The sequence below is a fragment of the Thermobia domestica genome, chromosome 15 (genome assembly GCF_964235325.1).
Source record: "Thermobia domestica chromosome 15, izTheDome1.hap1.1, whole genome shotgun sequence".
Lineage (NCBI taxonomy): Eukaryota > Metazoa > Arthropoda > Insecta > Zygentoma > Lepismatidae > Thermobia > Thermobia domestica.
The window spans coordinates 70,275,203-70,290,905 of record NC_137468.1 but is presented as its reverse complement, the minus strand read 5'-3'; the positions used below and the strand labels follow the sequence as shown (position 1 = coordinate 70,290,905).

The 15,703-nt window shown below is 35.6% G+C and overlaps 1 protein-coding gene across 4 annotated transcripts in view; it reads right to left on the bottom strand.

Annotated features, from left to right (window-relative positions):
• melt (ventricular zone expressed PH domain-containing protein melted) overlaps nucleotides 1-15,703 on the bottom strand; it is a 94,862-nt gene that overhangs the window by 11,367 nt on the left and 67,792 nt on the right. For all 4 annotated transcript variants that reach the window (XM_081739796.1, XM_081739794.1, XM_081739797.1 and 1 more), the window contains exons 14-16: nucleotides 9,886-10,025; nucleotides 5,646-5,774; nucleotides 3,568-3,816 (exon numbers count right to left, since the gene is read on the bottom strand). In XM_081739796.1, the coding sequence (XP_081595922.1) occupies nucleotides 3,568-3,816; nucleotides 5,646-5,774; nucleotides 9,886-10,025 (518 nt within the window). The remainder of the gene's footprint in view (nucleotides 1-3,567; nucleotides 3,817-5,645; nucleotides 5,775-9,885; nucleotides 10,026-15,703) is intronic.

Here is a 15,703-nt window from a genome sequence, read left to right as displayed (position 1 = left end):
TTTATATATATAAAAAACAATTCCGTCCAAGAGTACTTTTATTTTACTATAAAAATAATACAAATTTTTTGTATTTCTAGAAGCTTAAATAATTTTCAATATTTGAAATTCATTTTCAAGGAGTATGTAAAGGCTTAAAACGTATTATACAGGGCGATCTTCATACGCTTATAACTTCAATATCAGTGGACATTTTAATTTCTACACAAAGTAACGTTTTTTTTTTTTTTTTTTTTTTTCAATGTAACTAATTTTTGTACAGCTAACTTTGAACAGCAGTCGGGGCTTTACAATACTTATCATTTCCCGTAAAATTATGTTACGTGAAAAGTGCGTCTGACACAATTATTTTCCAACTTCAAATTTGTTATTTTTATCTTAACAGGTATGTATAAGTAATAACGTCAAGAGGAGTTGATTTTGGGTTTAACGTCCCTTTCAGCAGCGAGGCTATACGAGACGGGACCTACTGATTAACGTGGAATCCGAACCACATGAGCTCCCGCCGGAAATCAAACCCGGGTCTCCCACGCCAGAAAACGTCAAGAGGAGTGCAAGGAGATGGAAAACAAGAATTCCTATTTTCCCACGGAGAGGTTACTCTGCACATTAAGAGCTAAAAATAATGATAGTGGGTTACTACTGTCAAGACCTCATACTTACAAGTAAATGAATTTTTAAAAAGTGCAAATTTTGCAGGCCGGATTATATTGTCAACTTTAAAAACTAAAACCTGGTTCAATAATAGTGATCTAGTGCAACCGACTGCTAACTCTAATGTGATAGAAGAATACATATCACACTCTCTTGAAAGTATAGATATTTTATTTTAACCTAGCAAAATATTAGCTGATCGTTATACCAATACAAGAGATTTGTTTGACATGGGCCTTAGAGGGTTTCTATGTTTGCGAATTTCAGATAAATTACACACATTGAGAGTACCAGCGCATTTCATGATGATCTCTATTGTCTTTTTGTTGTTACATAACAATAACTCAGACGCCAGTTTTCTGAACTCTAGAATCTAACCCCTAGAGAACACATACTAGCAGTATATGATTTAGACTAGCTTTTTGCTTAACTGTAATAATTCTTAAGTGTATTAAGAGAAATGTGAAGTGTAATACATGAAGAGAACGTAATAGTGTGGGTAATTTTATGCGCACAGCTAAATAAATGATCTCACGAAGTATATGCATATCAACATGTTTTTTTATTGACGGTTATATGAGAATGGTTAGTGATTTAAGTTGTAAATAAACTTCATTGAAACAGATATTTTGTGCATATAAAATGCAGTAACGTGGTAAACATGAAAGTGTAAAGAACTTTTTTTTTTTTTAATCTTGAGAACAGAGACGTCATATTCGAAATATGGTCAATCCTCAAGCAACATATTGACATTTTTAAGGCATGATAAACATTTACTTATCAATTCTCTTGTCTGTTATATTAAGTGTAAGAAAACTCCCACTCAATTTGCTACATATTTCATCAGATAAATACTACAGCACGGACACAAACAAAAGTAAACTATACTGATATTTCCCGCGTCCAATACGGAGTCAGACCTGACGTTTCCGTTTTTTTTTTTTTTTTTTTTTTTTGTCGATATTTCTTTCTATCTACTTATTCTTGAAATGAAAATTATTATTATTATTATTATTATTATTATTATTATTATTATTATTATTATTATTATTATTATTATTATTATTATTATTATATTATTATTATTATTATTATTATTATTATTATTATTATTATTGTTATTAGTTTAATATCCAACAGTTATGCCCATTAGGCTAAAGGAGGTGGATGATTAATGAAAACAAATGATAGTGAAGTTAAATTTTTGTTCTCCCCTACATGGAAATAGAACCCGGGAGTGCACCAAAGGCACACGCGCAAACTGACAGACCAGCAAGGAAGGTTCCTGAAGCGCAAGCTAAAGACTTATAATCACGAAGCGACCACAGAAAACGAAATTACTAGAAATTAGTTTAAAATGTTAATGCAAAACAAAAAGAAAGCACTTTCGCTGACGTCTCATCCGACAAGAAGAGATTTTTCTTTCTTTCTTTTAGTTTAACGTCTCACGTTTATGCTCAAACTTACGATGGTAATGAACGAAATTGTGGAGAAAAGGAAGTGGGAAAAAACCAAAGAACCACAAGAAAATCTATGCACGCGGTGTTTGTTCACAATAAAGTTCACTTGGCGCGAGCTAGGATCGAAATAGGGACTCCACGCGCCAGAAGTGAGCGCAGGGGAGGGGAAGAAGTAGGGGGGAATAGATAGTAACTGAGAAATACCAAATCCATAGACACATTTGCCTCTGCGCTCAAACGGTCAAAATAAAAGAATTTCAACGTGGCATAAAAAATAAAAAGCGCTGAACGACTAGCTTCAAATTGCTAATAAAGAAACTCCATATATAGATAAAAGCTATACACATTGCGTTAAAAGCTAATATCTCTTACATTATATTGGTGTCAATGTGTACATATTCCAACCATTGAAATGAGAAATCAATGGTAGAGAGCTCACATCTGGTATGAGGAGCCCTAGTTTGATTCCTGACTATATGGTGAATAATATTGGTTCATAAGCTTTTTCGGCGATCTTCCGTTTTCTTCAGCTTTTCCATTCTACCAGCCTTTTCACTCTAAATCACTTGAGTGTATCATCCGTTGCCATTACAGCAACTTTGAACTAGGGATTTTACTTTCAATCGTGAAAAGTATCTTTATATACTGTATTTCACACTATTTTTCGTGCAGGTGTTTTTAACTAATTATATTTTTTGTTATATTCCATTTTTTTTTAACTCTAATGTTTTAAAAGCTACAGACCGCATTTATCATCAAAGATGCACTAATTTGTTTTTGGTATAATTTTGTTATCTTGTTCTGATTTTATTTTTCAATATGTAACAATCAAACATAATAATATTGTATTGTAATAAATATTTGATTATAATCGAATGAACTAATTCTTACATATTCCTATGGCGACCAAAATTTCTCAAATGGTCAATATTTCGAACAAAACCCTTGATTGCTCTTTATTAGGAGTGGAAATCAGGCTTATATCATCCTATGGAATAAGTCAGTCACATCTATTTTTGGATACATGGTCGACAATTTTGTCCGAAATATTAAACATTTGAAAAATTTTGATCACCATAGTAATACGTGTAAGGTTAGTAGATTTGATTGTAATGTTAAAATGTGTCCCTTACGTTCTGTAAGCAAACATTTCATTGTTCCATATTGAAATTATACCAAAAATGATTATAAAACAATTCTTGTATTACTAATGATAAATGAAACCTATTTAAAACGTCAGTTCGAATAACACAGATGGGACATAAAATTTAATTTATTTAATCACGTAAGGATCTTGAAAGGTTACGCACATCCAGAAGTAGATGGTGACAGGTATTCATCCGTGTATTCGAAACAAAAACAGAGATAGACATATTGTACTATTAATCATCAACAAAACTTCTATACATCGAAAGACGGAAAGGAAAGGAAAGGAAAGAAAAAGAAAACGTACCGTTCCTTTATAGGAAAGATGTGCTCCTGATAATGTGAAATATCGTGTTCTCCACCGTTTAAATATCTTCCACCGACCCTTTTTCTCTTTAAGTTGCCCTTCTATAACAGGTTGACTATCTTGTAGAAATCCAACTGCCCTATCTGGATGATTACACAGGAAACAGCCCCACTGTTTCAATGGTCCATTGTACTCGAACACATCGAAAAATCCACTGTTTCTCAGCTCATGAAGGATACAGTCTTGGTCCTATAATGGAAGAGAGTGCGGATCAAAATAGCCATATTCAAAGAAATATATGACTATTATGAAGAAAGGAAGAGATGATGACACTACTGAAGAAGAGAAAATTTGGAATCACTCAAAAATAATTCTTTGTTTTGGAATTGTGCTGTGCCAACAGCAGTGCACATTCGCTTATAAAATGTTTCTTCTCAAAATCTTCAAAGTGAATGGGCTAAGTACAAAATAAACTCAACAGGCATTCACCTTACCCTTCTGTATACCATTAGAAATGTGTTCAGAAAATTATACTAAATGCTAAATTTTCGCTTACTACTGTCAGCATTGTCAATATAAAGACACGAGAAAAGTTTCTCTCTCTCTCTCTCTCTCTTGGTGGAACAGTATACAATTCTTAAATCCTTGTGGTTCTTTTTTGTGCTTCGTTCTCCTTTACCTTTGTATCACAGTACTTAATTCTTCTGTCAGATTAGTGAATAAATTTACATAAATCCTTCCTCTACGCAAAAGGCTACCCACGATAAAAATAGTCAACTCTGAAGAACTTACCTGGATAGTAAATCTCCTTTCTCCACCAGCGAATGTGGTCAATGTGACAGCCGGGGAGCCGAACGATCGCCCGAGAGGTATGCCTGGAGGCCTTGTCCATGTGGATCAATACATTTATGGTCTCGTCACCGTACTGATTAGGAATGTGTGCGTCATGCAGAGGATCCCTGACGTTGTTCTGGAAATAAGCTGCGTCGACTTTCGTCTTGGAAAGTACTTAAGACTAGTACCTGCGTTCTCCGACTGTAATATCCAGCCACCACCAAAAATTCCTTGGGAAACTTTTTCTTGTATTACAGCACAGTCAGAATGGTTTTTGTGGTCTGTTTGACGGTAGAAAATGCATTAAACCCTGTTGGTCTCACTTACGTAGTCACCCTCATCCAGGGTACACACCCATTTCCACTTGTCATATTACGAAGTATGCTTCATAAGTTTTCTGTCGTTTTTGAATCTTTCTTTAATGTGTCACCTGTGATGCGCTGTTTGCGTGCTTTGTGACATATTTCAAATACGAGGTATTTCTGGATGATGTTGGGAACTGTACCTTTTGAGATATCGCGTATGGTCGGACTTCGGAGGACCTGGAGGATTGTTCTATGTTACTCCTCTCCTAACGGCGCACACTGTTTGGAGGTTCAAGCGGGCTGGTGCTACATTCTTCTTACAATTTCTGGCCAGCTACCGCAGAGGCCTGTTGGGCACATTGTCGGATGATCAGATCCACAGCAGCTTTGCTGACGATTAAATGCTCTTCTCTGCACCGTTTCCCTGTAACTGAGTGGCTATAATGGGCGGCGGAAAGTACTTAAATGAACCTTCCTAGAAAGTTGACGCTTTTACCTTCATCGTTCAACGGATCATGTTGAACTGATACTGTTATCAACTAAAGGCCCCAGCGTAGTCAGCAATGTATCGAAACGTAAACAGAGGTTTCGGTAAAGCCAGTGAAATTTGACTATTTTTATTGTAGGCAACCTTCTGTATAAGGTTTCTAGGCTCAATATACACCTAAAAATTAGTCAACGTTCCCCATGTACAAATACCAACGACATTAACCATTGGAAGGTCATGGATTTGAGCCCACTATTGAACTTAAGGACGTTTAACTTTACTCAAACTATTTTCAGACTAGTTTATAATTAATACTATTGTAACATTTAATGAAATCAGAAAGAGTGTGAAGTGACGTTAAAAAAACATATTGGTTATTTCCTCAATCTCCCATATGTATAATACTTGTTATTATTATTTTATTCCTACTTAAACAATTCAAATATACATACCTTTGGACAAGGAAATGCTGAAGTGACTAAGGTAAGGAATGTTTTATTTTCACATTTTAAAATATCCCAGCAATTCTTTAAGCTGCTTACTGACGTTTCCCTTGAGCTAAGCGCAGACTGTGACCTCGCCTACAATGTTAAAAAAAAAAAAAAAAAAAAAAAGTGTTAATTAAGTCATAACAATATATTAAATTTTATTAAGCTGCCAGCCAGCTGCTTTTGGCTGCACATCAGTATAATTGTACTGACATAGCAATGCGCTATCATCATTATAAGTTGGCCACTTGCATAATTTAGACGCCTTTTTGTGCAACTGTGGTGGATAGGTAACTTAGGTCTTACAATAGTATGCTATTTTTCAATTTACAAAAAAGTTCTCGTTTATGTTTCTTGGTGTACATAAGCTAGATAATCGACAATACTGATGAATTTGATCCACGAAGTCACATACAGTAGATGGAGCGTTATTATTATTATTATTATTATTATTATTATTATTATTATTATTATTATTATTATTTAATCTACCATGTCTCAAAATCTACCATGTATGAAGCGTTCTATACATTCCAGTTTTTAAGATATACACAAATTAAGAATTTCTAAAACTCTTCATTACTAAATTTCTAAATTTTTTTTTTTTTTCGTTCAATACGTACGGTACTCAAGATTCAAGAAATTATTTTACGAATTAATAGGATGCATATCGAACAATAAAATTTGCTCTTATTCACCAAAGCATCTGGGCAGTAAAAATGGTAATTTTGACCGTGGGCGTTTCAGAGATGATTTGTCGCTTTCTTCAGTTCGAATCCTTTAGAGACAACGATAGGCAATTTCTAATGCACCACGGCACAGAACAAAATAAGAATCAAACTTCGCAAGCCATTTTCCACTTTCCTTCTCCCCACCTGAGAATACATTTTTGAATCTTAGTTGTATTTTGTGAATCCTACTTTCTGCTTCATGTGTCTAGGCCAATTAGAGTCTGAGCTACGATCATTTGAAAGTAAATCTATGAAATCTGAGCTTTCTAAAGGTCGGCCCGGTACCAATGGTCTTACCTTGCATAAAATAGGCTTTATAACCAAAAGGTTATCGCTTCTTTCGAAAAAAAAAAAAAAAAATAAATAAAGTATCGATCAACGTATGATAGTAGCAGTAAGTGCTGACATTAACGCGTTAGGTTAGTTAGGCTCGTCGGAAAAAAAAAAATCCTGTTACAAGAAAGTTCGTTAATATGCATTTCTAACTGATTTATATATGCAACAGAAAACAAAACTACGCTTTACTTTTAATTTAATCACGATAGCATCCTTTGACTGATTTCTCCCATGTCATCAGAATTCCAGGAAGTGGTATTCCAACCACGAAACTTCCTTCCGTATTCTTAGTTAACATTTGCAGTAAGGAATTATTTCTTTTTTGTTCCTATCCCAAGCTATTTCATTCTATCATCAATTTGTATCAAATAACACGCATTTTAGGGATATATCTTTATTTGCTCCAGGCATTCCAGATTTTTACTTTAAAAAATGAATATTAATATTACGGAATAGTTTGGTGACTACAAGAAAAAAAAATAATAACGCAGCGTCAGAACACATCACAAGCACATTTTCTGCAGAAACAGTTTCCGTCCACATTATCTGTCCATTATTGACGAAACGTGCAACTGTGGAATGATTTGCTCTGTCTAAAACTCTTGAACAGATCACAAATGGTCGTGACGGCGAATCAGGGTCAATTCTTCCACCACGAGATTGGCAATGAAACATCCCAGTAAGTCTGTAATTTCATCTGCTGCAAGCCATATGTGCGAAGTACCAATTTCAGCCCGAATACTTCTGACAGTGTCTTCACAGCATACATCCAAATAGTTCTTGCGTTTAGTATACTTGTCAGGAATTTTTCTCTTACAATATTTTTCCAAGGATATAAACTTTGGAACTTGCAATTTGCACCATGGTATGTCTACAGCTATGAATGCACTGGCAAGATCTTTGCAAAATTCATTGCCATGTTCAGGTGTTCGCTTCATTTGGATTAAAAGTATTTGCTTTATGGTTCGTTGTAATTTCTTGTTTTCCCGGTGAATAACCGTGTTCATGTGCTGTTCCAATTGCGATATCATTGAACAGCCTACTTTCTTGCAGCACAGTTGACATACAACAATTTTATCATCTGTAGTATAAGCGTCATCCATAGTTATCCACGATTTCAATTTTGACGTTAAAGAGGAAGCCTTCGTTGAAAGCAAGAAACTGAGGACTCGATTACAAGTCTACAGACTAACCATACGGTCAAGAAACTGAATTGTTTTCCCCTTTGAATAAAGGAAGAAGTAACAGGGAAGTAGTGGTCATTTCCTTCAACGTCACCTCGTGAGGATTGTTGCGGATTGGAAACACCGAGATTTTTAAATCACATTGTGAATTATTGTTCCACATATATTTTGTTGACACATTATTTAACGAAAATTGGCGAAAAGGAGCAAAAAACTAATTTTATGTAAAAATATGTAGTATACGGAAACAGTGTAACAGACCTCAAAATATGTAACGTGATTTTGATTTACACGGTTTGTCACATTGCAATTTTCCAACATTTCTTATTTTCACCAACGTACGTAGAAAGGAAAATATATAAAAACAAAAATCCGGGGCTTAGTGATCACTGTTTTTATTTATTGGCTGGCTAAATAACGTAATAAAATAAAATAAATTTAAAGAAAAACGTAAATAAACACTACGGTAATGTGAAGAAGCTTTGTACGCTGAAAGACCACATTAATTTTTCTTTAGTAACGGAATTATCTTCCAATACTACTGAACAGTTGTTTGTAGACATTTTATATAACACCCTAAAATACAATTTTATAATACAACGGGCCCAATCAACTGATAGAGCATTGCACATTCCAAAATTATGAAGAAGCAATGTTTAAAATCTGCAGAGTGATAGAAAAGCCTGGAACCATTCCTGTAATTTGAAAACGGGCGGAGGGATTAAGATCAAATGTTAATATGAGTAACGGGGGTGGGAATCAATTTGATAGAGGTATGGACATTATGATATTAGGTATCTTGGATTACCTCGAAGACTTTAAAAGGAAAAGGAGAGAGCGTCGTTTTAGGCTAGCTGTCCTTCCATAAAGTTATTTTTTACCTACCGTTGCTTATTTAGGTGTTAAATTGAGATTTTCGGAAGATAATTGTTTGCCATTCTATCACTCCAAATATCACAACTCCTGCTTGGATAGCCCAGCGTCCTACAATATAGGGCACTTAGCTAAAGTAGATGTGTGGACGGCAGACTGCTTCTTCGTGTGCCGATCATCAATTTGAATAATTGACGAAGCGGCCACCACGCGGCAGCACGGATGACTAGTGTAGTCTTCTCGCATCCCAGCTAGAACTCTCTCATTCTTGTGGTTTCAACTCTACGAAACAGACAGATCGACAGCAACCGGCGTCACACTGAGGACTCAAGACAGACGCAAGCCACGAAGATGGCTTATCACCATGAATTGTTGGACACAAGTATTATATAACCTTTTATTTTTTTTATTTTAACCTGTACTAGGAGCTCTCAGCTCCCAATATTTTTAACCTTATTAACAAAAGATTTTGTTCATATAAATTTTCTCTTATCCATATACTGTATTTGTTACTTTTTGCCCTAATGATTCTTGCGATTATGTCTGACAATGAATATTAGAGCAATTACCTATGCTTACTACTGAGGCAAGTGCACCCTCGTATAATAATAATAATAATAATAATAATAATAATAATAATAATAATAATAATAATAATAATAATAATAATACGAGTACTGGTGGATATTTCAGTGTTTTCGTAGTGATTCTGACTACTTTCCTTCACAAACTGTTGAGTAATCGTATCGATTGTTATTTTTATTGTATTAAAATTACGGATATTTGTACACTTCTGATAAAGTATCTGATTTTTGTCAAACTACGACATTTATGCAATTCATATTTTGATAAGTCAGTTGCCACGGAAATTCTTCTTTCCAAATTTTGTGTCTAATTTGAGGATTTCGCGAATGTTGCATTCTTATTCTTGTCAAAATTAAGCAGGTGGTGTCACGCTTGCTAAGATTTGTAATTTACATTTTACTCTAGTATTTCTGAACAGCAAACTTAATCATAAGTTTCCTGTTAAGAAAAAAAAAAAAAAAATATAGATGAGCATAAACATTTTGATCTTGTTACCTGAAGTGCTAAGAACATAAGATGTATCCACACACGGGGATTTCTAGTCTTCATTGTGAAAAAAGTTCTATTATATAAACAATGTTCACCTCGTCCTTGACAAGCGAAATGGAGTTTGGCAATCTTCCTGGCTTTGCGTTCTGTTAAGAAAGAACAAAAGAAATACATAAGTAACAATATTGAAACAATAAAAAATAGTATAAAATAAAATAAATAAAAAAAGCAAGCTGCATTGCGTACTTTGAATGAAGTAATTTAATATAAGACGACTATTCAGTTTTTTTTTTTTTTTTTTTTTTTTTTAATTTTTCATAAAATAGAAAGAAAAATTGTCTTGGACTTTCTCTCAAACAAAGCGAAGTTTGTAAGTCCATATTACTGCCATTTTTGCAGTCTCGATGCTACATGAACTCTCTCTTACACAGTATTTTATACAGGCGTATCCATAAATTCCAGGACAGTGATCATAACATGCAAATCGCTTGCAGTCCACGAGTTTCCCGCTAGGATGTGTTGCGGTGGTGTCTTGTGAGCCAGTGTGCCGAGTAGCGTGGTTTGAAGTGGAAGCGTTTGAATGTTGCACGTGTTTTCGTGTGTTTGCTGCATTAGCTGTCTGCGATTTTTCTTATTTCGGCGGTATGGTGCAAGTTGAAGAACAAAGGGTGTTCATCAAATTCTGTGTGGCATTGGGTAAAACGGGAAGTGAAACTTATGAAATATTGAAACACGCTTTTGGTGATTCGTGCATGAGTCGTAGCCGAACATTTGAGTGGTTTGGACGTTTCAAGAAAGGAAGAACATCGACTGCTGATTATGATCGATCGGGTAGACCGTGCATGGCAACCCCCTCAAAAGTGGAAAAAGTGAGGGCGGATGTGAACAAGGATCGTCGACGTACCATACACGATACCTGTGCAGAGGTTGGAATTGGGTATGGAACTTGTTAGCGAATTCTCACTGAACATTCTCTTGGCATTTCAGTGAAGTTTGTGCCGAGAGTATTGACCCAGGATCAAGAAGACTGTCGAGTACAGATCTATAAGAACTGAAGGAAGCTGTGAAAAACGATCCCATGCTCCTTGTCAACATCATTACAGGCGATCAGAGCATCGTTTATGCTTACGACCCAGAAACTAAACTGCAGTCTTCTCAATGGAATTCTTTTGACCAAGAGGGGATTGTACACCGGGAATTTGTTCCACATGGAAGCACGGTCAATGTAGACTTCTACTGTGATGTCCTAAGAAGGTTGCGTGAAAATGTGCGTCGCAAAAGGCCACAGAAATTGCATAACGATAACCTCATTCTCTGCCACGACAATGCACCTGCACACCGGTCCTTTAAAGTGGCACAGTTTTTGGTTAAGAACAACATGACAGTGGTTTCCCATACTCACCTGACCTGCCCCCCCCCCCCCCTGTGACTTTCTTTTTCCTTTCCCCAAGATGACGCTTCGGATGAAGGGGCGAAGATTCGACACCATTCCAGAAATTCAAGAAGAATCTCAGCGGGTACTTGACATTATTCCAAAAAAGGACTTCCAGAAATACTTCCAAACATGGTAGAAACGCTGGGACCGCTGTATTAATGCCAAAGGGGAGCACTTTAAAGGTGATGGAGAAATTTAACTTCAAAGGTAAGAAACTTTCATTTTACAGATTCAGTCCTGGAACTTTTGGATACACTCTTGTAATTAGTTTGTGACCATACGGAACACATATCAAGTAGTACAAATGTATTGAGCGTGTTGTACACGAGACGGCGTTACTGTCACAAATTTCAAGTTATACGAATCGCAGCGGGTCATGCATAATGCCATTTGACAGCTGACACTTCAAGCTAGTATATGTGAAAAAAAGTGTTGGAATTCTTATAATCACACGTAAGGTATGAAGATACGTGAACTTTCAGATAAACTGTGCTACATTTTACTTCAATAAATGTACAAATGCTGCGCAGGCACACGAAGAAATTTGTGCTGTTTATAGGTCAGATATATCATCAAAAGCAGCAGCTGAAAGATAGTTTGGCCGCTTTCGTTCTGGAAATTCCAAGTCCATGTCCAAGATGGCCCTTGCAGTGGGCGAGCAATCACAGCAAAAGTAGATGATATTCTGGCAAAAGTCAAGCAATACTAGCATAGGTAGTCATGACATCGCCAATGACGTAAACATCTATCGTCAAACAGTGTTAAACCATTTGAAGACAGTTGGCTACAAAAAAAAGCTCGACATTTGGGTGCCACATGATCTGACTCAAAACATTTACTCGATCCAATTTTCATCTGCGAATCTCTACTGAAGCGGTTGATACGAGTAATGAAAAATGGGATAACCTATGACAACAATGAACAAAAATTATTGTGATCGAAGCGAGATGGTCCACATTGTAGTAAAAGCCCACACTGACGCAGAGGAAAGTAATTCTCTTCGTTTGGTAAGACTGAATTACAAGCTGTTGCCGCCGGCCAGAATGACAGGCCTGCACAGCATTACCTGTATTATCAACAATTCGCGTACGTGAACCCAGCAATTCAAAAGACACGGCCAATACTGGTCAAACAGGAAAGGTATTGTATACACGCTGACAACTCCAGACTCATACATCTTTATCGACCCGTCAGAAATTGAAAGGACGTGGCTGGGAGAATTTAATCCATCCACCGAATAGCTCGGACTGGCACCGTCAGACAGTCATTTGCTTCGGTCTCTGTAAAACTTAATGAATGGTGTTAAGTTAGTTTCCAACGATGCCTGTGAAAACAATCTTTACCATGCTAACAGTGTTGCAAACTCAACATAAAGTGTTTTATAATAATAATAATAATAATAATAATAATAATAATAATAATAATAATAATAATAATAATAATAATAATAATAATAATAATAACTGTTGTTGTTGTTGTTGTTGTAGTCGTCGTCAAGGCACAAGTGAGACGGACGAGTAATGCACATCCAAAGTTAGTGTCTAATATTATTATTATAATACAGCGGATTTCGAATGAATGTGAACAAAGTTACAAGGGATTGAACATTTTTTAAAATGTTTTTATTTCGAAAAATTGCTTACATAAATACTTCATTCAATTGCACAGATGGTTTTCAACAGATGTGAAGCTCATAATGCCGTTTACACCAATTTGATATCTCAAACCGTTCTGAAGATATGAATCACACTGGTGAAGTTTGAATACTACAACACTACGTAAAATTATGTAATCTTGGTATCTTTGTAACTACATTTACCAAAAAGTACTGTTATTATGTTATAAAAGAAAAGTAAATCAAAATTTGCTTTAAAAGTTCTCGCAAATACACCATTTTAAGGAATATATAAAATTTTACATTTTTTTCTTATCTTCAAAGAGGTTCGAGATATCAAATTGCTGTACACGGCATTATCATCTTTATGTATATTGAAAACCAGGTACGTAATTGGATGTAATACTTATCTAAACACTTTTTCGAAGTAGTCTTTTGAAAAGACTCAAATTTTTAATTTCTTGTAACTCTGTTTCTACTTGTTTGAAATACGCCATACGATGGCCGCAGTGTTCGACACCAAGATACTTTGGATCTATATTACGTCGACCGTCTAGAATTTTGTTATTTTTTGATGTTTGTGATGTTGTGGCGTCCTTAGTTTGCAATGCTGCATAACAAGTGTGTTACATGTAGATTCGAAATATGTAATAACTTGATGTAGTGAAATTCGAAAAATATAACTTTATGTTGAATTGGCAACACTGTTAACTTGGTGGTATCACGATGTGTGTCAAATAATGTTCCCCTTTCGATATTTGCATGGTACAACATTTCAGTTTTTTTTCTTCTTTTTTTTCTACTAGTTTAAAAATTACAAGGGCGCATCATGACAGAAATGAAGAAGTTACGAAATACAGAATAAAATATTCCGGATTCACAATTAATACACTCTGTAAAGAAAAAATAGCGACACTTGCTCGGAAATAGTTTTTGCAACATACATTAATCAATATGATTTTTTACATGAATTCCTGATAATATTACAATGCATATTCCTAATGAGCAGTTCATTCTTAATACTTGCGCCACAGTTTCAGGCTTTCGACATGAATTTAATGAATGTATATGCATATATAAGTAGGTATGTGTGTTTTGAGCAAAATCGTTTATAGGAAGAGTTATACATAAAACTGGAAAAGATCAAAAACAATAGCAGAAAACAAGAAATTGAATTCCTTAAGGGTAAGACATATTGTGTGCAAACATCGGGAAGTACGTTACACCAAACTAGTATTTTGTATGTGCACCATGGGTTTTCCGCAGTACAGCGAATCATCGGAGACCTTTGGTAACAAAGCTATTGCAAAATGGAACCTCGATATCACGGAATAACACCCGGATTATCTCTTCCTTGAATTCCATTCTATTTGAGATAGTTGTCTATTGAACCTTCTACTCATATTGATCCACAAATTTTCAACTGGATTCATGTCGGGTGAGTTTGTAGGCCACAAAAGTCTCTAAATAGTCATATTCATGAACCACGTATTAACGATTTTCGCTCGGTGACACGAAGCATTATCGTCCTGGAAAAGGAAGTAGTCCAAATTTTCTTCAGAAAAGTCATCTTTCGCTGTTGTAAGAACTTTTCGTACCAGAATTTGAAGATATTTTTGTGCATCAAACGATCCTTCACATATATCCGTCGTTCTGACGTCTTTAACGGTGAACCATGCCCATACCATTACTCAGTAACTGAATATTTGCATCTCTTAAACAAAATCCTTGTCAAGTTCCTTGCTTGTTCGTATCCACAATTTCACACCACCATCGTTTCCCACTATTCTAAACTTCTTTTCAACGAAGAAAACGACGTGCTTTCAGTTGCCATATGTCCAAGTTGGATATCGACTCACAAAACTACATGTTGAAGTCCTCTGTGTTTTGTCAGTTTCGACTTTCTACGCGGTTTCTTCTTTGTAATATCCTCTTCATAGAGTCAAGGCAATACAGTTGTACGAGTAACTGCAGTTCCAAAATCATGTCAAACTACAGAAGCGAGTTTTAGGGAAATCACTCCTTAAATCTGCGGTGCAATTGATTTCATTTATCAATCTGCTCTGGGTGATGCTTTCTTTTCTTTTCACATTGTTGACGAAGGGACGATTTGTTATGCTGTTTCCACTTGTGAATTACTCTTCGTGCCGTAGAATTATGGATTTTCAGTATTCCATCTATTCCTTTAGAGATTTGCCTTAGCTGCGCAAAGCAAGAATTATGTATTGTTCACATGGCAACAAGTCACATTTCTTACCCATCTTATTTGCTTACAGTCCACATGTAGCAACAATATCACAGACAAACAACGCAGCACAACAACAATTTTGCCACTTAACACTGTCCAAACAATGAGAAAGCAAAGAACAATCATAAAATGCTATTTACCTCAGCCTACACATCACAAATGCAGTGCAGAATTCTCACTACAATAATTTACGAGACGCACTCAGTGCCATCTATCGAAAATATTACTGATACACAAAAGATTGACAAGCGATGTCGTACACCACAGGTGTCACAGATAACGCAAATGAACTATCCCACTCTTCGTTTCCTTCTATTTCTTTTCTAACGGGCTCCAACTATGGTTTTCTGAGTGAGTTAGCTTGAGATCTGAGGTGTCGCTATTTTTTCTTTACAAAGTGTACTTTTAGTACATCTAGACTAAACCTAGTTTAAAAGTGATATTCAGAAGTCCTTGAACTGAAAGAAGTAATTCTAGCTATGCAAGTTCATTTATACTTCGCGCTTGTACAATCCGCGGCAAAAAA